At 52.4% G+C, this 25920-nt stretch overlaps 1 protein-coding gene across 1 annotated transcript in view; it reads left to right on the forward strand.

Annotated features, from left to right (window-relative positions):
• Window positions 1-2638: 2638 nt before the first annotated feature.
• Window positions 2639-25920, forward strand: part of DBNL (drebrin like) — a 35579-nt gene continuing 12297 nt past the window's right edge. Inside the window, exons 1-10 of the mRNA XM_074939946.1 lie at window positions 2639-2771; window positions 4385-4440; window positions 11417-11529; window positions 13992-14066; window positions 15180-15326; window positions 16379-16456; window positions 19308-19459; window positions 21868-21922; window positions 22393-22467; window positions 23797-23902. Coding sequence (XP_074796047.1) covers window positions 2689-2771; window positions 4385-4440; window positions 11417-11529; window positions 13992-14066; window positions 15180-15326; window positions 16379-16456; window positions 19308-19459; window positions 21868-21922; window positions 22393-22467; window positions 23797-23902 — 940 coding nt within the window. The 5' untranslated portion in view covers window positions 2639-2688. The remainder of the gene's footprint in view (window positions 2772-4384; window positions 4441-11416; window positions 11530-13991; window positions 14067-15179; window positions 15327-16378; window positions 16457-19307; window positions 19460-21867; window positions 21923-22392; window positions 22468-23796; window positions 23903-25920) is intronic.

Below are 25920 nucleotides of genomic sequence, written 5' to 3' on the forward strand. Positions count from 1 at the left end.
TTCAGGTCAATTTCCCCATGCAAACATTCCCTAAATTGGGAACGCTGAACACCTGGGGCAGAGTGGCCACTGGAGTCGGAGCATGATCTTTAATTGCATTAAGCTCATAGTGGATGAGGGGAGGCGACTGTGAGGTAGGAGGTTGGAGCAAACAGAGGATCAGCTGAGGACACAGATAGACCAGTCAAACCGTAGAAGATATTATTAGTGTCCATGCTCCTGCAATTGCCCTGCAGCTTCAATTTTTGGTTGGCTGGCTCCTCTGTGCTGAGGTCGGAAGAAATGCTGCAGGGGTTCCAGCACCTCCAGAGGAGGGGTCTCCCCCACACAGTTCTTCTGGGTAGGACGGGTGGCCCTGACTGGGCCCCATTTTACCCTCCAATGCAGTAGTACTTGCTTAAGCTGCTCTGACAGCTTCAGTTTCTGGCTGGCTCCTCCCTGCGGTTTATTTCTCCTAGCCCACGTGGCTGGGGAGAATGGAAGCCCTGCAGGGCTCCCGATACCCCCAGGAAGAGGGTCAATGAGATTCCTATGTCTACACCAAATCCTACACCAGACTGTGAATCTGACTCAGGTTTGAGCCCAAGTTCCCCTTCTGTCCGCACACAAATCAGTCTGACTCAGGTCAGCAAGCACTCAGGACCTGGGTCCTAGGATGCTGCTACGGGGCTGAGTCAGAGCCTGATTCCTGCTATGAGTTGGGTCCAAGCCCTGCCATTTTGCAGTCTGGACGCAGCTCAAGCTGCAGACTTGAGTCAGAGGGTCTGTGTAGTGCACTACGGTTGAGTTAACACGGCCGTGAGACATGGGTCCAGCAATTGTAAGCCCAGGTTTACAATGCAGCATGGACGCTCAAGCGTGAGCTTGGAAACACAGAGTCCCCAGACCCGGCTTTACAATGCAGTGTAGACATGCCCCAAGAAGCCAGGCCCAGGCAACAGTGACCCCACACCGTTTCCAAATAGCGATTTCAGAACCCAACACACAAAACCCTAAATAACAAAAGTGATTAAAACCAGACTTGCCAGCAGTTCTGATTTGGCCAGGACTTCCCCTTATGTCCGTCCAGGATTGTTTCATCCTGAGTGAACACCCCGGTGCTTCTACGGGAGTACACCGGGGTCTGAGAGGGCAGCTGGGGCAGTGTGGTAGGGTGGTAGGGGAGCTGGGGCTGACTGGTGTTAGCCAGGTGGGTGCGGGAGCCTGAAAGGAAGCTAACTGGGTGCGTGGTGGGTTACGGAAGGTGTTTGCTGGGAGGACACTGGTGCTACGGCTGCATCCCTTACCTGGGAAAGGTAGTGGTGTTCCTACTGCGGCTGCTCCTCCCAGCCTGGGATTCAGAGAAGTTGCCGGGCTTTCTTTTCAGCAGCCCCATGCAGACTGAAGGTGTGACTGTAGTCCTGTGCCCGCTGCCTTCCTGTGGCCCAGCTGATGCTAAAAGAAACCAGGCAAACGCAGGTAATAAATAACCACAGCTTCCAGCAGTCACAGGTGAGCTAGGGCAATGCAACCTAGTTTGGATCCCTTGGCTGGGGTCAATGCCCTGCTTTGGCGGCTCCGAGGTTCCTTGCTCTCCGCTCTCATTTCCCATCCAGAAAAGCAACTAATGGCTAAGGAAAGTCCAGCAGGGCTAGTCTGCAGGCATGTAGGCGCCAGGAGACAGCAAGCTGCTTATGAGCTAATTCTGCTTCCCTCTTCCCACCAGTCAAACAACGAGGAGTCCTGCCTAGATGGCCACATGCTAGTTCCCCAGCTGGAGCAGCAGGAGAGTCAGGGTGCCTCTGATCTCAGGGACTATGTGTCTGCCCGAGTCTGGGGCAAAGACGTGACTCCATGTAGCAGAATTGCCAGCCCGAGGAGTCAGCCCCCGAAAAACATAAGGGGTTTTTTTAAAGTTATATATTTTTTGGTTTGTTTTTTGATTTTTTTTTTAACTCTCCCCCCTGGCTCCCCACCTCACCCTGGTGTGTGGGACGAGCAATTTTGCCAACTCTCCCAAACATATTCAGTGTGGGGATACTGCCCCCCGGGGTGGGAGCTCTCCCAGCTGCCTGATAGCCTGGAGCTTCCAGCGGCTCACCAACCTCAACATGCTAATTCATCCCCCAGTACCCACATCAATTATGACCATCTCTCAGCCTCACCTCAGGTAGGGGTGTTGGGGGTGTCTGGGGGATGTTGTGGGGGTGTAGGAGTGAGGTGTCTGGAGATGCTGTAGAGGTATAGGGAGTGTGGTGTTGGGGAGTGTCTGCCGGGGGATGTTGCAGGGGTGTAGGAATGAGGTGTCTGGGGATGGTGTAGGCGGTGTGGTGTTTGGGGTGTCTGTGGGGTGTAGGGGGTGCCTGTGGGGATGTTGCAGGGGTGTCTGGGGACGTAGGAATGAGGTGTCTGGGGACATAGGGGCTGTGGTGTTGGGGGATGTTGTGGGGGTGTAGGGGGTGTCTGGGGAGATGTTACGGGGTGTCTGGGGGTGTAGGAATGAGGTGTCTGGGGACAGTTGGGGGTGTCTGTGGGGGGGCAGGGGGTGTTGGGGGGTGTCTGTGGGGAGCTGGGGGGGCCCAGGGGGAGGTTGCGGGGGGGGTCTCTGGGCGCTCGGGGCGGCCCCCCGGCTCTGCCCGCCCCCCGCAGCCCCGCCCCAGCGCGGCGCGGCCGGGAGGAGCCGGAAGGCGGCGGGGCGGAGGCGGCTCCATGGCGCTGAACCTGAGCAGGAACGGGCCGGCGCTGCAGGAGGCCTACGGCCGGGTGGTGGCCGCGGGCAGCCCGACCGACTGGTGAGGGGCCGGGCCCCACCGGGATCGGGTCCCCCCGCCCTGCCCCCCGCTGGGATCGGTCCCCCCTCCTCCCGCCGGCTCCCCCCTGCCGGGCCCCCCCTTCCTCCCGCCCCCTGCCGGGCCCCCCCTCCTCCCGCCGGCTCCCCCCTGCCGGGCCCCCCCTTCCCCCCGCCCCCCGCCGCCGGGCCCCTCCCGCCCCCTGCCGGGCCCCCCCTCCTCCCGCCGGCTCCCCCCTGCCGGGCCCCCCCTTCCCCCCGCCGTCGGGCCCCTCCCGCCCCCCGCCGGGCCCCCCTCCTCCCGCCGGCTCCCCCCTGCCGGGCCCCCCCTTCCTCCCGCCCCCTGCCGGGCCCCCCCTTCCTCCCGCCGGCTCCCCCCTGCCGGGCCCCCCCTTCCCCCCGCCCCCCGCCGCCGGGCCCCTCCCGCCCCCTGCCGGGCCCCCCCTCCTCCCGCCGGCTCCCCCCTGCCGGGCCCCCCCTTCCCCCCGCCGTCGGGCCCCTCCCGCCCCCCGCCGGGCCCCCCTCCTCCCGCCGGGTCCCCCTCCCCCTTCTCCTCCTCCCGCCCTCGCCGGGCCCCCCCTTTCCGGGACCGGCCCTGCCCCCCCCCCAGCCTGCCGGGTCCCCCCTCCCCCACCCACCCCCGCCGGGGACCGGCCCTGCCCCCCCATCCAGCCCGCCGCCCCCCCCCCCCCCCGGACTGGCTCTGTGCTGCCCTCTACCAGGCTCCCCCTCCCCAGGACCGGCCCTGCCCCCACCAGGCCCCCCACTCTCGGGGCTCGGGCCCACCCCCTTGTACCATCCCCCCACCCCGTGAGGACTGGGACCACTCCAGACCCCCGCCCCCAATGGTTCCCTTCCTCTTCCCTCGCAGTAGGGTAGGGCTGGAGGTGATGCAGATGTGGGGTGGACCTTCTGGGGGGCAGGGCATTGGCTGGGGGGCCTCAGGGCGGGGGGGGGCACGTGTGTTTCACATTAGCTTAGATGGCGCTGGGGCCATGCTGGTTGGGGCGGCGTGGCCCCGGCTGTGGAACCGGACACGGGGGTGGTTCGTGGTCGGAGAGGGTTGTGCGTGTGAGCGAGCAAGTGGGTGGGTGTGGGAGATGAGTGGTGGGGAAGTGGATGGCAGCCAGGATGACATAAGAAGGCGTGGGGTGGGGGCTGTGTGGAACCAGGGATGGCGTGTGAAGAAGGGAGGGAAACAGTCAGGATGGTGACGGGTTTCAGGGTGGCGGCCGTGTTTGTCTGTATCAGCAAAAACAACGTGGAGTCCTTGTGGCACCTTAGAGACGAACCAGTTTATTTGGGCGTAAGCTTTCGTGGGCTAGAACCCACTTCATCAGATGCATGGAGTGGAAAATACAGTGGCAGGTGTGTGTGTGTGTGTATATATATATATATATACACAAAGTACATGAAAAGATGGGAGTTGCCTTACCAAGTGGGGGGGTTAGTGCTAATGAGACAATTCAATTAACAGTAGGATACGAAGGGAAGAAGGATGGTGGTGAGGAGGAGGCTAGCATCCGTTCCGGGGAGATGGGGTGCAGCAGGAGGCTGGGCTGGTGAGGAATAATGGTGCATTGGTTGCTAAAATGTCACCCCTATGCTTTATTTCAGGGCTTTGTTTACCTACGAAGGCAACAGTAATGACCTGCGGGTGGCTGGCACTGGAGGTGAGTGCATCTGGGGAAGGCCACCTCCTATGTGGGGCAGCCGTCCCTGTCTGGGGTCAGGATGGGTCCTTGGTTGCTGAGTGTGTGCACAGAAGGTGGCATGGTTTAGCTTGACAGGGTCGTGATGTCTGTTCAGCTTCGTTACCCAGTGCTGGCTGTTGGTGTCCGTGTTTGTATGGAATAGCTCTGGAGATGGAGATTCTGCCTCCTCTTTCACCCCAGTTGCTTAACAAAGGACATTCCTTTCTGGGGCTGTGGTCTCAGCACCTTGCTGCTTGCTCAGACTCACGGAAGCCATTGTGAAGAGTCCTGGATTAGACCCGGGACACATACTGTGGGACGTAAGGCTTTTCCAGTGATCCAGTAACAGTGCCTGGCGGTGATGCTTTTCCAGTGAAGAGGTGCAGCGTAAAAGCAGAAAGAGGGCAGTTAGTAGGGGACTGTGAAGCCACATGTAATATGAAGGCAAGTTTCTCAATACAGCCTTGGCTCGTTTTCTTTTCCTTCCCCTTTTGTGGGGGTTTTTCTGTTGTTTTTGTTTTTTTTAAAGAAACTTGAAAAAAAATGCCGGTACCTCTTTTTAACTCTTCACAGTTCAGTTCATTCCTGTTGTATTTTAACACAAGTAGGGTTAATACAACAGAAAGCTAGCACAGCCATGCACTCTGAAGTCAAGGTGACTTGTGAACAATAATTCTGACTTACTCCTTTTCTTTTTGCGGATACAGACTAACACGGCTGCTACTCTGAAACCTGTCCCTATAGAGTATTTTCCGATTCGGGTTTCCCTGTTACATGTAACACTTAATATCTTGCTGATTTCCACATGAAAACCTACTAATTTACAGCTAAGAGTGCTAAACTGTAGGTCCCACCAACACCCAGCTTAAAAGCAAGGAAATAAGTATTTGTATCATTTTGTCTGTGTTCCATTCATCCGTTTCCTTTCCTGACCTCATATTTTCCTTTCACCTCCCCCGCGTCGCCACACGCATCAGCTAACAGGCACCTTGAATGCCAACCATGTTCGCAGGTTATACGTGTATGTGACTGACACTGGGTTAGTGTGACCTTGAGAAATTGTCTTGTATGTAGCTCTGTATGTGGTTTTGAATTTGGCGGAAAATGAAGGGCAGTGTCACTCTGAAAATGGTAGCTGAAGGATGGTTTTTTGGTCGTGTTCAGGAAACCCGTGAAGGGGTGATGTATGGCTGTTCGTGATGGTTCTCACACCGGCACGCCCCATGCAGCCCTGCTCCCTCTCATGCCACCTTACTTATCTACCATGGTCAGATTTTAAACATTGATATATTAGATGCATTCATGTCCCTGAGGCCCTAGGAAATCCGTGGCAGTCCAGTCAAGCAAGCCTCCTCCAGTCTGCCAAACTAGGACTCCCCTCTGGAGAAATGTCTGGGGGAGAAACTGCTCAGCTGGTAACTCTTGTCCCTGCCCTGTCGGTGATAGAAATAGGGGCAGGAAGAGAGGGATAATTGTAGCTGGAGTTCCCTCAGTAGAGGAGCTAAGAGCTTTTCCGTCCCACAGCTGAGCTCCTGAGTGAGAGAAATCTGTCAGACTGGGAATCTCCTCCCGAGGTTTAACTGCTAGGGAGGGGCATTGGTAAAGGAGGGAGCCAAGGAATTTGGCAGCAGGGCTGAGCTGCCAGCACGTTCCTAGACCCCACTTTTCCAAGCCCGATTTTCGGATGCCCTAATTTTAGGAGTCTCCCCATCCCATTAAATTGCCTTCCAGACAGAAGGATAATTACCTTCATTTCAGTGAGTGAAAATATTCGTAAGGCAAAGGACATAATGTTCTGTTTGGAATGGTGCTAAGGGAGTAGGGCCTCCGGAACAGAGAATCTGGAAGGTCACTTCTTAGCCCGGCTCTGCTCTACAGGCCCACTGCCAGCCTTTTTGCTTGGCTCCCCTCATGTCTCTGCCCCAACCCAACAGCTGAATTTTGGGCCTAGGCTGCACCCACATCTTCACTGATTCAGTTAGGCTCACAATTGATGAACCACAGGGTGCTTTCTGTAGCGCCGTCTTACTAACAGGGTTAAGATATGGTGGGAGAAGAGGAAAGCTGAAATCCAGACTCAAGATTGGAGCTCTCCTACAGAGGCAGCTTGACCCCTGTTGCTTTGAAAATGGAAGTTGCTGACAAAGCTGAGTGGCTCTTTTGGCTTTCCTTGCCTGATGACAAGGTGGTTACAACTTGTTACATTTTATTTTAAAAGTTCAGCGGTGTTCTGGATCTGAGATCTTATCAGAGCGTGTGCAGTTTGGTGGTTGTGGGGACGAGGGTTGTGTGTTGAGAGGAAACCCCCCAGAAGTGAGATTGTCAAGACAGCTGCAAAAGGGAAAATTTCTAAACTTTTCTTCTGCAAACGCTAGTGAGTATTTTTCTGAGAACATCACGTGGAAAATTTATTTGCCATCTGAAATGACTGGGCTAAATTTGGAGACTGAGTAGAACTATTTAATTGTGGGGAAAATAGGGATTTCAGTCCTGCTTCAAGTGCAAATCTAAATGCAGCCTTCGTTCTGGAATTGCTACCAATGCCTGATGATTAATATGCAACTCGTACATTTTGTGGTGGTTAAATGTAGTTGAGCCAACACTGCAGAAGGAACCTTCGATGGTGAAATTTTACTGATGTGTGAGCACTTGATTACTACTCCAGTGTTAATGTTGTACTCATGGTCGTTTTTAGCATTTAATTATAATGGGAGAGGTATCCTGGGTAATGTAGCGCTTTCTAGTCTAGTCCCTCTTTTCACACTCTCATCCCTTTCAACTTCCAGGTTGAGATATTCAAGGCTTGGCCACTGCCTAAGGGTGAATTTTCTTTTTCCTTTTAAAGTTTGAATATCAGCTGTTGGTGGGAGAGGGAATGCGCTTTCCCAATGATGTAACTTCTTGACAAGAATTTTTTTTGAGGAGCCATACCCACGCAACAGCTAGGGGCGGGGAAACTGAAGTTGAAATTTGGCAGGGAAGGCCTTTGCAAGTCCTGTGAAAATGAGCTTTGAAAACCTCGTGCTGCACAAACTCAGTTGAATTTCGCCCACTTTCCTGCTAACCTCATAAAATGAGAAGTTGAAGAAGACCAGCCTGACCCCACATGTGCGTCTAAGTCAGCCCTGCATGTGGTCCTTGTAAGGTGAATGGGGAACAAGGGAGAGTTCCAACGCATAGGAGGGTGCCCTGCTTTGATGCATCTTAGGAGCTTTGCTGCTGAGGGGCTTCTTCCTGGTGGCCTCCAGTAAGCGTGCTGCGGTCTAGGCCAGTAGTGCAGCTGCTCAAAATTCTCTTGAGGCTGGTGCCTGGTATTAAGGAGCCAGATATTAACTTGCACCGTTAATGAAGCACGAAGGCTGCACGCAAAAGCCAGAAAAGGACAAAGTTAATGTTGCCTACGTAGTTTTAACTCCACCTCTTCGTGCATAACCTGCATTCTGACACTCTTCAATTAGTCCAGACCATCTCTCAAATTATACCACAACATAGGCTTATCCCATCTTTTTCCTGCAGCCGTGGGTCCATGTGTAACATCCACAGCGCGGCTTTGTGTATGGCAGACTGGAGACATGGCAGTTTTTTATAGGAAAAGTACCTAACAAACTCTTCTTATGCAACAGAGTAACCACAGTAGTGGTGAAAATCTGAAGGTGTAGAGAAACCACCTACATTTGCAGCTAATTCAGCTGCATAGCTGAGTGTCTCGTGCCCTTTTACACCTACAAGTCACACTGCTGTGGGTAAAAAGAAAAGGAGGACTTGTGGCACCTTAGAGACTAACCAATTTATTTGAGCATAAGCTTTCGTGAGCCACAGCTCACTTCATCGGATGCATTCAGTGGAAAATACAGAGGGGAGATTTATATGCACAGAGAACATGAAACAATGGGTGTTACCATACACACTGTAACCAGAGTGATCACTTAAGGTGAGATATTACCAGCAGGAGAGCAGGGGTAGGGGGACGGGGGACCTTTTGTAGTGATAATCAAGGTGGGCCATTTCCAGCAGTTGACAAGACCGTCTGAGGAACAGTGGGGGGTGGAATAAATGTGGGGAAATAGTTTTACTTTGTGTAATGACCTATCCACTCCCGGTCTCTATTCAAGCCTAAGTTAATTGTATCCAGTTTGCAAATTAATTCCAATTCAGCAGTCTCTCGTTGAAGTCTGTTTTTGAAGTTTTTTTGTTGAAGAATTGCCACTTTTAGGTCTGTGATCGTGGGACTAAAGAGATTGAAGTGTTCTCCGACTGGTTTTTGAATGTTATAATTCTTGACATTTGATTTGTGTCCATTTATTCTTTTACGTAGAGACTGTCCAGTCTGGCCAATGTACATGGCAGAGGGGCATTGCTGGCACATGATGGCATATATCACATTGGTAGATGTGCAGGTGAACGAGCCTCTGATAGTGTGGCTGATGTGATTAGGCCCTATGATGGTGTCCCCTGAATAGAGATGTGGACACAGTTGGCAACGGGCTTTGTTGCAAGGATAGGTTCCTGGGTTAGTGGTTCTGTTGTGTGGTGTGTGGTTGCTGGTGAGTATTTGCTTCAGGTTGGGGGGCTGTCTGTAAGCAAGGACTGGCCTGTCTCCCAAGTTCTGTGAGAGTGATGGGTTGTCCTTCAGGATAGGTTGTAGATCCTTGATGATGCGCTGGAGAGGTTTTAGTTGCGGGCTGAAGGTGATGGCCAGTGGCGTTCTGTTGTTTTCTTTGTTGGGCCTGTCCTGTAGTAGGTGACTTGTGGGTGCTGCTGGCTGACAAGAAACCGGTTGTGCTGTCCAGACGCCTGTGCAGGGAGCTCGGGGGAAGCTGGCTTTCCTGTTTGTGTGTGTGCATGGTCTCTTATTTTGAGCTTGCTGCTAAAATGAAATGGGAGGAAGGAACACACAGCTGGAGACTTTGTCAAGCTGGTCTCGTTTTGGATTAAACAGGAGCCCCTTCGGTAAGCCACATCCAAAGAGGTGACCGGTATTCGTTCCTGAGCCTCTGTTCCTGCCACGTTCGCTTATGCGTATTACTTTAAGGAATCTGGATTCCACTGAAATCAGTGATAACTCCTATGGACTTTAATGGGACCAGGCTGTTTAGGGGGGAGGGATAGCTCAGTGGTTTGAGCTTTGGCTTGCTAAACCCAGGGTTGTGAGTTCAATCCTTGAGGGGGCCATTTAGGGATCTGGGGCAAAAATTGGGGATTGGTCCTGCTTTGAGCAGGGGGTTGGACTAGATGACCTCCTGAGGTCCCTTCCAACCCTAATATTCTATGATTATTGTTTCAATACAACTTCTTGTACAAACTTGTGCGTAGAGTTTAGAGCCATCTGCTACAGCTTTGAAAACAGACACTGTACTGAAATATTTAATTACAATGAAGTGCCTTGGAATATATGTCCATTTATGGTAAGAGTGGTTTTCATTTGATATACTTTTTATTTTAGATCCTGTAGGAATCTGGCCTCTTTCCAGATGAAATGTGAGGGTACATTTGTAAGGATGCCAGGGCTCTGAAGAGGTCCTACCTCTTCCATATGATCCATAAAATTGCAAACCATAGCAGAGCTGTGTGAATTTGTTGGTTTAGGTGGAGGCCTCTCACCGGGAGCTGAGTTTGTTCTCATGGCCAAGCAGTGGGAGAAAGCCACCAAGGGCTGAATCTCAGGAGTGGGGACTGTAACATCCACAGATAGGACTCTCATCGGGGGCTGTGCTTGTTCTGTGTGTCCATGTGCACTGATGGAGGACTCACGCCGGCTGGTGATCTGTTCTCTTCGAGAGACAGGAAGTCTTGCCATAGTGTCTAGTGGAGATTGGGGCATGAACAAGAGTGAGCTGGCTGAAGCTGGGCCTGGACAAGACTGAGGTGAGGATGGTGGGTTGGGGGAAGCAGCTGGAGAAGATGGTGGAAGTAATATTGGCCTCTTTGATTGGAGGAGTACTTCTGCCTTTCATTAATGGTGTTTGCAGCTTAGGGGTGACTCTCGACCCCTAGTTGCTGTTTGATGATTTCAGCAGTAATCCAGTCAGCTTTTTACCATTTTATGTTTGGCTAGGAGGTTGGACCTTTTCTTTCGGATGTTGTTCAGGCCTTTGTCATCTTGGTGAGACTATTGCCATGCACACTACACGGGGCTGCACCTTAGAGCCATTCAGAGACCGAAGCTGGTGCAGAGTGTAGTGACTTGGTTATCGAGTTGGGCATTCTGCTGGGAACAAGTGACAACAGTGCTGTAGGGTCAGCACTGGCTGCCCATTGGTCTTAGGGTGGAGTTCAAGGTGTTGGTGATGACCGCTAAAGCCCTAAGTGGCCTGGGACTGGCCTCCCTGAGGAATCTCCCCTCTCCTAGGCCATACTACCACAGCTGTGGTCAGCGGGGGTGCTCAAACTGGATCCCTCTCATTATAGAAGAGAGGGGTGGCTGGCAAGGTGTTCTCTGTGAGGGCTCCAGGACACTGGAACTTGCTTTCCTGCCTTGGTCTGAAAAAGCTCAACTCTGACTTTCAGGGCACACTGCAAGAGACACCTGCTTGGCAAGGCTCTTGAGAAGATGCTCAGGGTCTTCCTAGATGATGAAAGCTGGCTGCCCTCCCGAGTTCCTGTGGAACTGGTTTCAGCCTTGCTGAGGTTTAATTGTATTTCTTGCGTGGTTATGTTAGGGTGCCTGACGCCTTGGATAAATGTCTTTATTATTTTTTATAACATCATTATGACAGTAGGTAGGAATAAGCATCAGAAGCAGACAAACTCTCAGGTCCTGTTTTCATGGACACATCGCTGTTGATGAAGGCTGCTGACAGTTCAGTTTTATTTTCTCAACAGTTTGTTTCTTAGTTGGATGCTTTTCTGAGGGACGCTGACGGTAATTTTTCCTCTTCTCAAGACTGAGCTGATTGGATCAATCTCACTCGGCTCATCTCTCTCCCTTTCTCCCTCTGTGAAAATAACCGTATAGATGGTGGCCTGGAGGAGCTGGTGGAGGAGCTCAACAGTGGTAAGGTGATGTACGCTTTCTGTCGGGTAAAGGATCCCAACTCTGGCCTTCCCAAGTACGTCATCATCAATTGGGTAAGCAGAGATGGACTGTTTCTGTTAGCATGTGGAACCTTAGCTATATGTTTGATTCTCTCTCCAGGTGGAAAACCATACTCCCTTGAACCAGAGCTGCCAGCATCTAGAAAGCTAAGGCTGCAATTATGTCATGGAATCCGTGACTTCCATTGACCTCTGTGACATCTTCTGCCCTGGGGCTGGAGCTCCCAGCCAGCCCTCCTTTGCAGCCCCTGCCCTGCTGGGGGGACGCTGCAGCTGCCCAGCCACAGTGGGTGGCTGGGGAGACCCCACAGCAGCCAAGCCCCGCAGGCAGGGGGACCCCGGAGCTCCCACTCACCGCAGCGGTGGGGGACCCGGGAGCCCCAGCAGCAGTGGATGCTGAATCCAGCTCTGCATTTTGTCACAGATCTTTTTAGTAATAAGTTAGGGACAGGTCCTGGGCTTCTGTGAATTTTTGTTTATTGCCCGAGACCTGTCCTTGACTTATTACTAAAAATATCTGTGACAAAAACTTAGCCTTATAGATAGCTAATGCTTGGAGTGACTTTGGGGCCAGAGTGAGACTCCCCAAAAAACACATGCAAATCTCTAGTGCATTGCAAAATGCTAAGAATTCAGATGAACAAAATGGGGAGATGTTCCTAGGCCTTCTGAGGTGCTCTGTTCTTGTTAAGAGGATAAGAATTGACATACTAGGTCAGACCAAAGGTCCTTCTAGTCCATTATCATGTCTCCAACAGTGACCAGTACCAGAGCTTCAGTGGGAGTGTACAGAACAGGGCAGCTGGCATGATCCGCCCATCTTCCCCTCCCCGTTTCTGGCAGTCAGAGGTTTAGGGACATGGGCTGCATCTCTGACCATCTTGGCTAATAGTCATCGATGGACCTGTCCTCCATGAACTTATCCAGTTCTTTTTGGAACAGTTATACTTTGGCTGTCACGGCACAATTCCACAGGTTAATTGTATGTCGTGTGAAATAATATTTCCTCTTTATTGTATTAAACCTGCTGCCTGTTAATTTCATGGGGTGACCTTTGGTTTTTGTATTGTTAAATAACACTTCCCTATTCATTTTCTCACACACACCATTCAAGATTTGATAGACCTCCTGTCATCCTCGCCCCCACCCCCGTTTAATTATCTCTCTTTAAGCTAAACAGTCCTAATATTTTTAGTGTCTCCTCGTATGGAAGCCGTTTCATACCCTTGATCATCTTTCATCTTCTCTGAACCTTGTCCATTTCTACTACATCCTTTTGAGACGGGCTGACCAGAACTGGACACAGTATTCAAGGTGTGGGCGCACCATGGATTAGTATGGTAGTTAAACTAGCAGTAAATATTATCAGGTTATTTAGGTTAAGGTTATTGAGGCGATAAATATCTTGAAAATAACCCCTCTAAAGCGTTGTAGCTAGAATAAAATGTTTGAAAGTGAGGAAGACTTGGAGTTGAGATTCCACGAACAGAGCATGCACTGCGCTGTTCTTTATTCTGTATAGGTGGTTGTACTGTGCTCGTCACTGTAGTGTCTGAGTGCCTTCCAGCACTACAGTGGAAGCCATGTGACTACACATCTGCCGGGTGTTGTTTGTTCTCTCAATCCTCTCTCCGGGGGAGAAGCCTGTACAGTGGACTGTCTTGTTTTGGGAGGGTTTTAGGTTTTTTCAAATGTACATGTTGCTTCGTATTGATGTTAGAAGGCCGGTCAAAGACAGTGCCGGCGCTTGGAGCAGAAGGTGGTGAGTTTTGTGATGGTCCTTAGTGCAGATATACCCACCGATCCGTGTGTGTTACAGGTCCCACTCTGGGCCTGATCCGGGGGAAGATGCGCGTCTGTTGCAGCCCCACCTTTGGCACCTTGGCTGTTCAGCTCAAGCTGTAGCAACTCCTGCTTTCAGCCGTTGAGATTCTCAGTTCAATCCCTGGTGTGTCAGCTAAGATGGCAGCCAGGTTTACAGGCCCAGTGTCTGGGAGTAGGATCCTGTTCTCAAGGAACCAGGCACTGGTAGTGCTAGAGAGGGTTAGCAGAGAGGAAGGGGGAGGGATAGCTCAGTGGTTTGAGCATTGGCTTGCTAAACCCAGGGTTGTGAGTTCAATCCTTGAGGGGGCCATTTAGGGATCTGGGGCAAAAATTGGGGATTGGTCCTGCTTTGAGCAGGGGGTTGGACTAGATGACCTCCTGAGGTCCCTTCCAACCCTGATATTCTATGATTCTATGAGAGGGCGTCTGCCACTTGGATGCTTATTTTACATTCATCTTACATTCCTCTCCTTCGCGTTAAGTAATGCTGCCAGAGCTTTGCCTTGGGCACGCAGCATCTCTTCCCCCTCAATCTGGCCTCCACCTCACCTCATGGGTGAGAACTGTGATGTCCTGTTTCAAGGAGCCATGCCGGGGGGGGCCCGTGTCTCAGTTGAGTGCTACACCGTCCTTGAGATGAGGTTCTAGGTACTGATGATTTCTCTTTGCAGACTGGCGAAGGTGTGAACGATGTGAGAAAGGGAGCGTGTGCCAACCATGTCAGCACTGTAGGAAACTTCTTAAAGGTACAGGCATGTTTTTATGATGATCTCCCTGGACGCCCCCCCTTTGCTGCTATTTGCCCTCCCTATTATTCCAGATCTGCAGCCCTGGCTTTTTGTCCTTCCTGCTGGGAAAGGCCCGAGGGAGGTACAGCAAGTATTGCAAGGCTCTGGCCACTCCATATTTACAGCCTGGGATCTTCCCGGGTGAGCATGGAACAGAATCACAGCAGAAAGCCACAGCAGGGTGTGCGTTAAAATGCCGTTGGCACTCAGCTGAGTCCCCTTAACCACCTGTGAAGTGAACCCGTTGAGCATCCTGTGGGGGCTTGTTGCTGGTAGACATGTTCTTCTAAGTTTCTTTGAGAGCCAATATGTTTTAGGGGGTTTCCCTGATGAAAAATAGTTCCTGATAGAAAAAGAGACCACACGGAAGGGAAGAGCTACAAACACCCATTCTCTCTTACATTGTGGATATTTACCTCATTAGATTAACAGTTCTCCCTCATACCTGGCAGCCCTTTGAGCTGCAATTTGTGGGCAAATGGCTTCTTTAAACTCTGCTTTCAGTTGCAATAATTCAGGGGGGAGCTATGTAAAGTATCACTTTAAAAGGGGACTTGGAGTTGCCAGAGGCTACAGACTGCTGCAGAGGGGTGGGCATGTCATGTCTCCTTCTGCCCTCTCTCTTTCAGTCCCTTGACCTTGGGGTTCCTTCATCCTTGCTGTTTTAGATTCGGTATTGAGTCCAGAAACTTCAAGGAGCTTGTGGCTCAGGTCTGTAAAGTGGAAAGTTCAGGTCAGCCCAGTATCCTCTTCAGGAGCTGGAGGAGAATGGGTGACAGCAGCAGCCTTACCATGTCACTTCACATGCCATGAAGTGTGGGACCAAATTCCAATGGCTCTCTTTGCCTCTCCCTTCCTTCCCCTCTGTGGGGGTCGTACAAAAGGCAGACAGAGGGATTGGAGGCCTCTGTTCCCATAGGAAGTGTCTGCCCCACACGTGCAGTGGTGAAATCAGGCCAGTCTGCTCTCAGGTCACTCCGCAGCAGTGTGTGTCTTTGGGCAGAAGGGTGTCATCCTTTAGCCCTCGGAGTCAAGTTTCTCCTAACTGTGCTGCTCTTTTTCTCTGCCCAGGGCGCCCATGTGACGATAAATGCTCGGGCAGAGGAGGACGTGGAACCTGACTCCATCATGGAGAAAGTTGCCAAGGCTTCCGGCGCAAACTACAACTTCCATAAAGAAAGTAGCAGGTTCCAGGATTCAGGCCCTCAAGCACCAGTGGTGAGTTCCTGGGACCTTTCTAAGTAACCTTTGCACCCCTGGGCTGCAGGTTCAGCAGGAATCTAGCTGCCAGTGACTCAGCTGCGCAGCAAATAGGGCTGCTCAACTCTGATCCTGGTGTGACGACGCACTTGTTCTGAAGCTAGCCGTGGTATTCTTCATGGCCTCACCCTCTGTATCTCAGAACCTCTTTCTCTGGAGCTGATGGCTAGTGCTAGTGCGAAATGAGAGACCAGCCTCCGTGTATTCTCAAGTGTTGTCTTGTCTACAGTGACTCCGAAGCAACAACATTTGAATTTCTAAAGCACCCCTCTCAAGATGTTAGAGTTCACGTGTGTTAGCCCACAAGAATTAACGTCAGAGCACATTCTTTTCAGTTTCAGACATCAATTTTTGTGCTTTCGCTTTTCAAACACTGCACAAGCATCAGTTCATCTAAACACTAGAAAAGATCCACACATGCAATACGTCAGGGTCAGGTTGCTGACTGTCTCAGCTTGGTCGCTGAATGGTACTTAATCATCCGTGTCTTGGTGCTGTTTCTGTCTTCCTTTCTCTTGTTGTTGAAGATCCTTTGCTGATCCTGTGATGAGCTCTCAGCTCCTTAGCTTCTGCCACATAGCAGGGTGGGGCGGGGGACTTATTCTTCAAATATCTATATATTTACCACTGTCTTTTGGGTAATTTCCCCCCCTTCATCCTGCCAGTTTTGTCTGTCTCTAAAATGCAGCTCTCCAATTACAACTTCCTATCTCTCTCTGGGCCAGACTTCAGGGTCTGGCCCATGCGGAGTCATAAACAGGTTTTCAGCATTCCACTGGACTTTCCCTTTCCCGGGCCCTCTCCAAGGTTGGGGGAATGTGGAGACTGCTTGGCCTGTTGCACAGAATCAGGCACTTAATGGTCCTGTTGAACAGTTCTGGGCGCGCTATCCTGGGAGGGGAACCTGAAAGATGCTGGGGTGTGTTGCCAGGCTGCTGCAATTTTCTGACCACTAGATCCTGATTATATACAGACTGCCTCAGCTGTGTGTTTCTCTTGTCCACCTCTAGAGTTCTGTCTATCAGAAGACAAACGCCATGTCTGAAATCAAGAGGGTCGGTAAAGATAACTTCTGGGCCAAAGCAGAGGTGAGTCCCCAAGCATTGGATTGCTGAGGGAGGCTTGATTTGGGTAAGGTGCTCGGATTTAACCTGAGCTTTTTGGGTCACTAACTGCCTCTTCCTCCCCTTCCTAAGGCTGGGTTTTGCTGACTCCTGGGTATGGGAAGGGTTTGTTCTGCTTTCGTGGGGGTGACTGTTTCCAGCTGCTATAGAAGTGACTGGAGAAAGTATTGGGAGCAGTCCTGACTCCCGCGTGTCCTGCCGGGTTTGTAAGCAGAAGTCCTGATATTTCTACATGAACCCAAAATGCAGGAGCGAGGGCTGGAAGGAAATTTTGCTTCAGCTGAAAATTAAGTGGAGACGTGTAAGTTTTCTAGGCAGCTCATCTCCGTGGCACTGTCCCTCAGTGCCCATCGAGATTCTTATTTGGTCCTCATCTCATAGCACCTGAGAGCTTCCAGAATAACAATAAGCTCTGTTCTTCTTCCCCAGCCTTTTGAATCATTAGGTTGATGAGTTTGTGTGTGTGTGTGTGTGTGTGTGTAAAGATTCTGCATATACTGAGTTCTGAATGTACTGAGGTTTGTGGTCTCTTCTCTCTTGTAGCAGTGAGTTCCGTAGTCTGGTCTAGCTCTAGTGAGCGTCTTGGCTCCTGCCCTCTCGAGGCTCCCACTGACGGTCGGCAGGTTCATGGTTGAAGTGGGCTGTAGCTGTCGTGGGAGGTCATGGCTCTGGAGGGGAAGGGGTCTCTCGGGGAAAGAGGTCGGATCCCAAGAGGGCTGTGACTAGGGAACCAGTGTGCTGAGTGGAATGCTGCGGCAGGTTTGGTTAAGCAGTCAGGCCGCTGCAGTCCTTAACAGGTGTTTGACTCAGCCCTGGATCTAAATCCCTGTGACAGTGAAGCCTGCAGGTCCCGGATGTGAGCATTTGTGTGGCCAGGGCTGTGTCCGCTGGGACAGCGCAATCTCCCCGCCAGGCCCAGCTGGAAGTGGACATGTTTTGCCCAACTGCCTGTTGGGGCATGCGGTAGCAGAGAGAAGTCTGAAAAGGAGCCCTAGGTCGCAGACCAAGCTAACCCTCTGAGGGCGGGTGCCTTTGACGGTGGGCGATGTTACAAAGGAAGCAAGTTCGCCAAAGCGCGCCCTGCCGCCCAGTCTGGCCTGGGCTCAGCTTGGCCAGCTGCACTTTCGATTTTGACGAGGCACTGAGAGAGCAAGGCAGCGGTGCTGCTCTGTTTGACACGGCGGATGTCTGGAGCCGGGGGTCGTACTTGTCCTGCTGGCACTCAGGCCCATGCTGTCTCAGCAGCCCTCCAATGGCTTCCTGTACGTGGGGGAGAGGACGGAGCCTTGTGGGGCTCCACTGATGAGGGTGTTGGAGGAAGGGCTCCCCATAAGGACCCTCTGGGTTCAGTCTGAGGGGAAGGACCGTAACCACTTCAGGTCATTTCTGTTCCTTCCTGCAGCCTCTTGGATACGTGACAGGCGCATTTGGTGATGGATGCTCTGAGATGCTGTGGAGAGGGGCAGCAGGATGTGAGGCTGGCTATGGATAGGGGTCTATCTCTGGGTAGACAGCCGGTGCTGTCTCTGCGTCCTGGCCTGGAGGCATCCAGAGTACTGGCATGTAGGGTGGTGTTGCAAGTCTCTTGTGTATTAGCTGCTCAGGGCAGATTTAGAAACCAGGCTAGTCATTTCTGCATGCATACCATGTGTAAACCAGCCATGAGCCTGCCTAGGAGCCGGAGGTTAAACACTGGAGACAAGTGGTGGTTTCCTCAGTTCTGGCCAGACAGAGAAAGGATGGTCCAATGGTTAGGCAATTGCACTAGGTCTTGGAAGACCGCGCTTCCATTTCCTGCTCTGCTACAGACTTCCTTTGAGTGTCCCAAGGGAAATCACTTAGCCACTCTGTGCCTCTGTAGGATAGGGGACCGTAGCCCTGCCTTACCTCATGGGAGTGTGTGCGTGACCTTAAATGTATTGGAGGTTATCAGGTGTGCAGATACTGTGGTGATGGCGGCCGGATAAGTACCTGAGTGAGTTAACAGGGCTGCCAGAGCTGCGGCTGGCCCTGGGGCTTCCCCAGCTGCTGGGATCAGCCACACCAGTGCTGCAAAATTCACGGAGATCACGGGAAGTCATGGAAGCCATGATTTCCCTGACCTCCGTGAACGATTCGCAGCCTTACCGATAGGTTAACATATTAATTCTCATTATCATACCTGTGTTTTCATTCTCAAGCTGTTTTGTGGCTATCACTTCCATGTTACTGTGGTTACCAGTTACCATTAGGTTCCAACTCCTGCTATTCAGCCAGGTATTCCTAGTTCCCCAACAGCTAATGGTCGTTGTCAGGCCATTTATCTATGACCAGGGTAACAGGCCTACTTTACATGACTATACTTATGCTAACTTGCTTATGCTAATGTCTTACAGGGCACAGGCCTGTAGGTTCCTTGTGTTACAGTGACTACAATAAAAGCTAAGCTAGCCCTATGGGCTACAGGTCCCAGGTGTTCCGTTCTCTGTTCCCATCAGGAATGGGAGGGCTCGGTCTCAGGGCATGGCCCTGATCGCTGTCAGGGCTTCTGTGACTTGTGCTTACATGAACAAGCAAGGTCTTTGAGGGAAGATTCTGTGTTTCTGGGTCCGCCCTCCATGTGGAGGTTGAAGGAGCCCTCCCAGGAGTGTGTGGGGTGACGTTAGAGCAATCAGGGCTGCACACAGTCCAGCTGTAGTGGACAACACTGTAACCAGCTGTAAATCTCCCATGATGGTTGGTGATTAAACTACAAAGACATGGTGAGGAGAGAGCTGTGGGGATTTTTCTCCTGTGCTGGCAGCTTTAACCAGCCTTGGCACGCTCCTGTCCTTAGAAAGACGAGGAGAACCGCCGGCTGGAGGAGAAGAGGAGAGCGGACGAGGAGCGACAGCGGCTGGACAAAGAGCACCGGGAGCGGGAGCTGCAGGAAGCAGCCGGGCGTGAGCGAAGATTTAAAGAGAGATCCAGCGAGATTGATGCTCAGAAGTGAGACTCTTCTTTGCACTGAGACGCTCTAATGGCTTCCTTGCCTTATCCCAGGGGTCTGTCTGGTCTCCTTCTCTCTGACCCAGGGGCTGCTTTATTCTCCCCATCAGGCTAGCAATCCCACGCTGCAGAGTGTAGGACTCAGGGGCGAGGACCTATGTAGTGAATGCTCCACCCTCGCCTCAGAAGACAGTCCCAGTGCCCTTCCAGCCAGATCTCTGGCATCTCTCCTCAATGTCCCCTTCACTGTGCCAGTCTCCCCATTCCTGTCAGCAGAGGGGGGAAGTGTGTGGCCCGGTGGGTTTCAGGGAGTGGCCGACTCGCTCTGTCTGTCCGCACACAACAACGTGAGCGCTCAGTTAAAGTTCCTCCAGTGCATTTCCTATCCGTGCAATTGCTGAAAATCCAGGAAGTCACCATTCAGGCAACAGCCACTTTCAGAAGCACCCGGGCTGCTCGCCTCCGTAACACCCTCGCCTCCTGTACAAACAGCCAACCACCCACAGTACACACCCTCCCAATTGTGAGGAGAGACACACAGCTCCAGCCTCCGACTGGCTTGCCTGTTGCTAGGCAGTATGACAACGAGTCACTCGCTGATGTTTCACAGTCTTTGAGGTCAGAGTTAAGGCTATGCCCTGGAGTCCCGGTCCGAAGGGCCTAGTAAATCCTGTTGGATGGGCTCCTGTCTGGTAAATCACCCAGGCGGAGGAGATGCCTTCTCCCTCAAGCAGCCCCCTCGGACTCGAGAGAGGAGCCCCAGCTAACAGACCTTGCTCGGTCCATCGGACCAGGGCTCCGATTGGCGCAACCATAAGCCCAGCCTTAGAGGTGACACTCTCTCATCTTGATATCTAACCCTGTGGCCATCCATAGTATTGTACAGTACAACCACAGTGGCGTCCGTGCCCAGGCTGTTACTGTGTTGGTCGCTGGCAATACGCCTACTGCCCTGGCACGCACGCAGATCTCGGTTTTGTCGCTGCTACCTGAGAACAAATGCTGGGCGTTCAAACCATGGCTGGAAGCACAGCTCGCCCATTCACGGACGGTTCCCTGAATGCTACAGGACCACCTCTTGCATCCACTGTTTGCACTCTGACCCTGTCCCGCATTTAGGGACGTTCCCCTCCCCCCCCCCCCGGTACACACACCTACAGCTCTAGGACATTGCAATCTCTCAAGGCCACACAATATAAGCAGCCAATGTGGCCGGAGCTGAAGGGTGCCTGTTGGTTGCAGTGCAGGGCTGTTGAGGAATGTAACTGCTTATTTCCACGTTCTTTGGGAGTCTGTGTTGGTGGATTCTGCAGTCTGGCAACCTTGACTCTGTTAATCCTTTTGGTGTGAGACTGTAGTATGTTTTGGGGGTGTTTTATAGCTCCTCCTAACAAGAGTGAGCCTTGCCCCCGGCTTGGAGCCTGATAGGGCATCTCATTGGTCCTGTGTCCCCAGCGGCGGTATGAGTAGCCACCCCAGAGCCAGCAAGGAGCATGATAGACAGGCAGGGAGCAAGCCCATCCCCAAAGCCATGCACTGATAGGCGCAGGGGGTAGGATGGGTACCAGCACTGCCCCCTGCCAAAGGAACAGGCAGCAATGCCCCCCCCTTGCCCTCCTGAGCGGGGGCTGGATATAGCAACCCCTTTCCTCCCCCCAAAACATCTCTGCCACTAAGGACACGGGGCGGGGAGAGCGATGGCTGGTTTTACTGCCACTAGAAACTGTCCACGTGGGCTCTGACCTCCCTTCGTCCTTCCAGTGGGGCCAGGGATATCCTGGCTCCAGCATTCCTTTCACAGAGCCCGGGGTTGGGGGGAGGAACAGCCCCCCAGTCTCTGTCTGCCCAGGCCCCTCTGGGGAGGGAGTTCTTTCCCCCACCCCTGAAGGTGTTTTGGGGGGGGAAAGGGCCCTGTGGTGTTGCCTGAAAAGCGATCAGAGAAGCTGGAGTGGCCACGTCTCCTTGCTACTGCCCAGGGGCCCCACCTACATGACTCTGATAGTGGGGTGGGGGGTGGTCTCCTCTCGGGGCTGACACACCTATCCTCATCCCCCCGACCCTTCCATATTAAGCCCGAACCTTGGGGAATGCTTCACCCTCCCTCCCGCTCCTGGAGCTGGCCTGTTTGCCCCACAGGCTCGGCTGCCAGGTACTTGCTGCGGCGATGAGGAAGTCTGGGAATGGGGGGGTGGGGGTCCTTCCTTGTGAATGCTATGGCAAGGATGGGGATTGCTCATATGACAGAGGGGAGCCCCTAAATCGACAATTTTAGTGGAAGGAGTGAGGGCAGCACCCCGCTGTAAGGTTGTCTGTGCAGAGAGCCGGGGAGCTCCGCCCAGCTGGGCTGCTTGGCTCTAGGGGCAGAGCGGCCTGGTTATTATTTAACTCCAGTTTATTTACAACGGCAGGAAATTCCAGCAGCAGCAGGATACCCAGAGCAGGGACAAGGAGAAGAGGCAATGGGTGAGTTTTGACAGTCGCGTCCCTTTGACCTCTTATTCGGGACTCTTGCAGAAATCTGGGGAGGGGGCAGGATCCCCTAGAATAGCGCAGCGTGGACTGCGTCTGGGGGAGCTCCAGACAGGCTGAGCCAGTGTCAGGGCTTCCCATGCGGAACGTGTGTAGGGGGCAGGAATGACTCATCCATCACCTGCAGAACTGTCCATCTGGCCAGGTGCGTTGGACAGAGAGTGGCTTTGTCAGAGCATCAGCTGTCGGCCACTCTCATAGGCAGGTTCCAAAGCCTGGCACACTGGATGTGTCCAGCATTTGGCTGTCTGGCTCTGTAATGACCATCCTTCCGATGCTGCTCCTCGTTCCCGTCCCCCTGGAGCCAGGGGAAGCCACGTTTCAGGGCGGGATTTGACATGGGGGCTGGGTGAGAGATCCTTGTCTCTGTGGCTGTGAGAGCAAAGGGTTGTCTTGTGCTGCAGAAGGAGCAGGAAGAGGAGCATCAGGCCGCCCAGCGGAGGGGCCTCCGGAGGAGCGAGTCTGTGGAGAAAGCCCAGGTACGTGAGAGGAGGCGCTCCCATGATCTGCTGCCAGCACCGACAGCTACGGCTGCGCCAGCCGGGTCCACGGGCAGTCCATGGCAGGGCAGTGCCCTCCTTTTCCTGCCACTTCTAAGTGCACACGGAGTGAACCGACCCTCGCTGTAACCCTTCCTTTGCTCCCTTCCCCTCAGAGTGCTGGGGACACGGCGTGGACTGTTCAGTCACACCACACTGCCTGGTTCTTCAGTTGGGGGCTTGTCTCCTGGGGGCTCTGAGTTACTTTCTAAGGCCCGCACAGCCGGCTGTGGGTCTCCTGAGCGCTGGGTAGCCTGTTCCCCAACTTGTTGTGGGCTGTGGGTCTTCTGAGGGGCATGGACTCCTAACTGCCTCCTCATGCCCATGTTCTCTTGGTGGCACAGGTGCTTGTCCCTGACGCTCCTGGGAGCTGGGGAGCTTTCGCTGCCCTCCCCCAGCCAATCCTATGGGTGCAGGGGCTTGCTCCAGGCCTCCACTGATGGCTGCTGGTCTCCTGCCCTAGTGGCTGGGTCTTGTTCTTCCTACAACTTTCCTGTATTTCTGGGCGGGGGGGAGGTGAAATTTAGGCTTCCCAGTTGAGTTCCCAGTCAGAAGTGAGGCCTGTCTGCTGCTCCTGAGGAGCTCCCCAATAGAGGACTTTAACAGAACAAGCGAGAGCCTCCATGTGCCATACTGGTGACACCTTGTTTTCCAGCTGCCTGTTTCATGCAGGCCGAGGGCCAGTGCTGAGAAGGAATCACAGGGCAAGGTGGTAGCATAGGCCTTGGTGTCATCTGCGGGTTGTGACTACGTCCTGTGATACCACCATATCCATTCTACCAGAGGCCTTGTCGAGTCCAAGGCCAGAAAAGGACCATTGTGATCAAGTCTCATCTGTATCACACCGGCCAGAGAAAGTCCCCACAATAATTCCTAGAGGATTTAGAAAAACATCCCGTCTTGATTTAAAAACGTGCAGTGATGGAGACTCCACCACGACCCTGGGTAAATTGTTCCAGTGGTTAATTACTCAGTTGAAAACGTGCACAGCACAGTAACAGTGATGAAACCACGACCCCTCTAGGACTTGGAGCTGATGAATACAAGTGACCTCTCAGCACTGACTTGTACCTAGCTGGAGGAAGTGAACAGAACTGTTCTAAAGCTGTTCTAGGCAGGTGGGTAAACAATACCCAGGGAGCTAGGAAATGAGATTCGTTCTTACCTTGAAAACCAAACCATCTGCAGCATCGTGTATTGCAGAGCCAGGTGACAGAATCGATTATCCAGCCATGGGAATAATGCGCGTGTGCTCTTTTTTCCTCCCAGGAAGCAGCATCGCTGATAGCACAAAGATCAGTGAACCCACGGGATATCTTCAAACAGAAGGAGAGGTCTATGCCCTCAGAAACAGCAGCCTTCGGTTCCCAACCAGGTATAAAGCAAGAGTGGGACATCAGCAGAGAGAACTGATAGCCTGTTCAGGGGTTATAAAGCTCCTCAGGAAAGACACAGTCAATGCCATGGTAAGGTACAGCTTACAGGTAAATACATAGGGAGCGTGTGATATGAAGGTGTTATCAGCATGTGTTTGGGACAGGCATGCGACTCCTGAGTGCCAGAGGCAGCATGTGAGTTACAGTGGTCATTCCAGTTCCGATAAAACTCCTATCGCACCCCTGTGTGACCTGCAGTATAGATGGAGCAATGCCGAGAGACTTCCCATTATAAGCTTCTCTTTTTCAGCAGCTAATAACTTCACCTGGCTGTTGAGGCTGAGATTTTCCATGCTTGTCTCTGCTGTCTCCTGAATGTTTTTAATGCTTCAGCAAAAATAGGTTTGTGACTGTTAAGTCTAGAAGAGACCCTGACTTCCATGATTTTCACTAGCTTCACCACCCCAGTTTGAACCAGGGACCTTCAGCGCCACAAGTGAAGACCAGTTCAAAGGAGGGTTGGTGATGTAGCTGGGGTACTAGGATGGAAGAACTGGGTTCAATCCCTGCTTTGCCCCAGACTCCCTGTACTGCCATTGGTAAATAAGCAAGCAGTAGCTTAGTGGAGCAGTGGAAAATGTCTTACTTTGTGTTCCAAGGGGCTGTTGCTGCTGGTGTTTAGACGTTTTCCACCTGCTTCTTCGAACAACTCTGGCATCTCCAGGGTTTGCAGTAGGTACCTGAAATTTGACAGCAGATAGTCCTGATGTAAAAGAGGTGGCCTCCGCTGTCCTAAAAGTCAAGTTGGCCAAACCTGGTGATTAGTCCCAGGAAATTGTCATTTGCATATGCATCATAGTATTGGCTCAAGATTTAATTTACTGAACGTTCTGTCTGCCCCGGGCATGCTCCAAAGCCTCGCTCAGTTAAATAGCTACCCGCTTGCACCCTCCCAGCAAAACACTCTTTAGCCTGAGAGCACGCTGTGTTGGAAGCCAGGCGAGTGGTAATTCAAATCTCGCCTCTCCCGCTGACTGCTTTTAGTGTTACTTTGTGCTTCACAACCCTTATTGTGGCTCACATAGTCATATCTGGCAGAGAAGGGAACAGAACGCAGGTCTCTTAACATGAGCCCCGGGTCTTATTCACTTAGCCACCTTATTCACTTAGCCACCGCCTCCCTCAAGTAATACGGCTATATACTTGGCTAGGTTGTAACCTCCACCACTGCTGTAACAGACCCTTCCCAGAGCCAGGATTAGAGCCTAAGACCCTTGATACTCCACGCTCCACTGTTGTCTAGCAGAATTGTGCACCGTGCAGGGTAGGCAGAGCCTTACTGGGAAAGTGTGTGTAACATCCCCCTCTCATGGTGGACATAGACGATAACTGTTGCCTGGTGGCTAGCTGCTATTCCTTTAGCTCGGGGGGTAGAGGACTTTCCTACAGACCTGAGGGTCAAAGCCTGCTGGTGACCTATGGCTGCAGTCCGTGGCTCCCCATGAGGGCACTTTTGTTTTTGCAGTTTTCTCTTAAAACCTAGGAAATGTCATACGGAAAAGTAAGCTAAAAGAACGTTACTACCTTTTGCAAAGTCAAGCACGCAGACGTTAGGCAATGCCAGAATGGAGGTTCCCCTGCATCCTTAATTTGGCCTCCTTGTGCATATGCTTCCAAAGGGACACCTGCCTTGTTTAGTGCACAGGATGGAGAGCAACTGAAGTGGGTTTGGGTAGTGAATGAGGCTGTTGTCCATAGGTCCCCCTGCCTGGCATTCTGCCTTTTGTTGTAACAGTGTAGCAGGGGATATAGAAAGTGATAGGATGTTCTCGTGGTAGTCCCTGGGACTGGGACTCAGGAATACTAGGCAATAAGACTGTGTCTCGGACAGTAAATCCCACAGATCTCGGGGGCAGATCAGCTGAGTGAGAAGGTGCCGTTTCTCCCGAGTCACTTTTCAGAGCAGTGCTGCACCGGAACAGTTGGTTCCGACTGCGATAGCTGCTTCGAAAGGGGT

This window comes from Natator depressus, chromosome 26 (assembly GCF_965152275.1).
Source record: "Natator depressus isolate rNatDep1 chromosome 26, rNatDep2.hap1, whole genome shotgun sequence".
Classification (NCBI taxonomy): Eukaryota; Metazoa; Chordata; order Testudines; family Cheloniidae; genus Natator; species Natator depressus.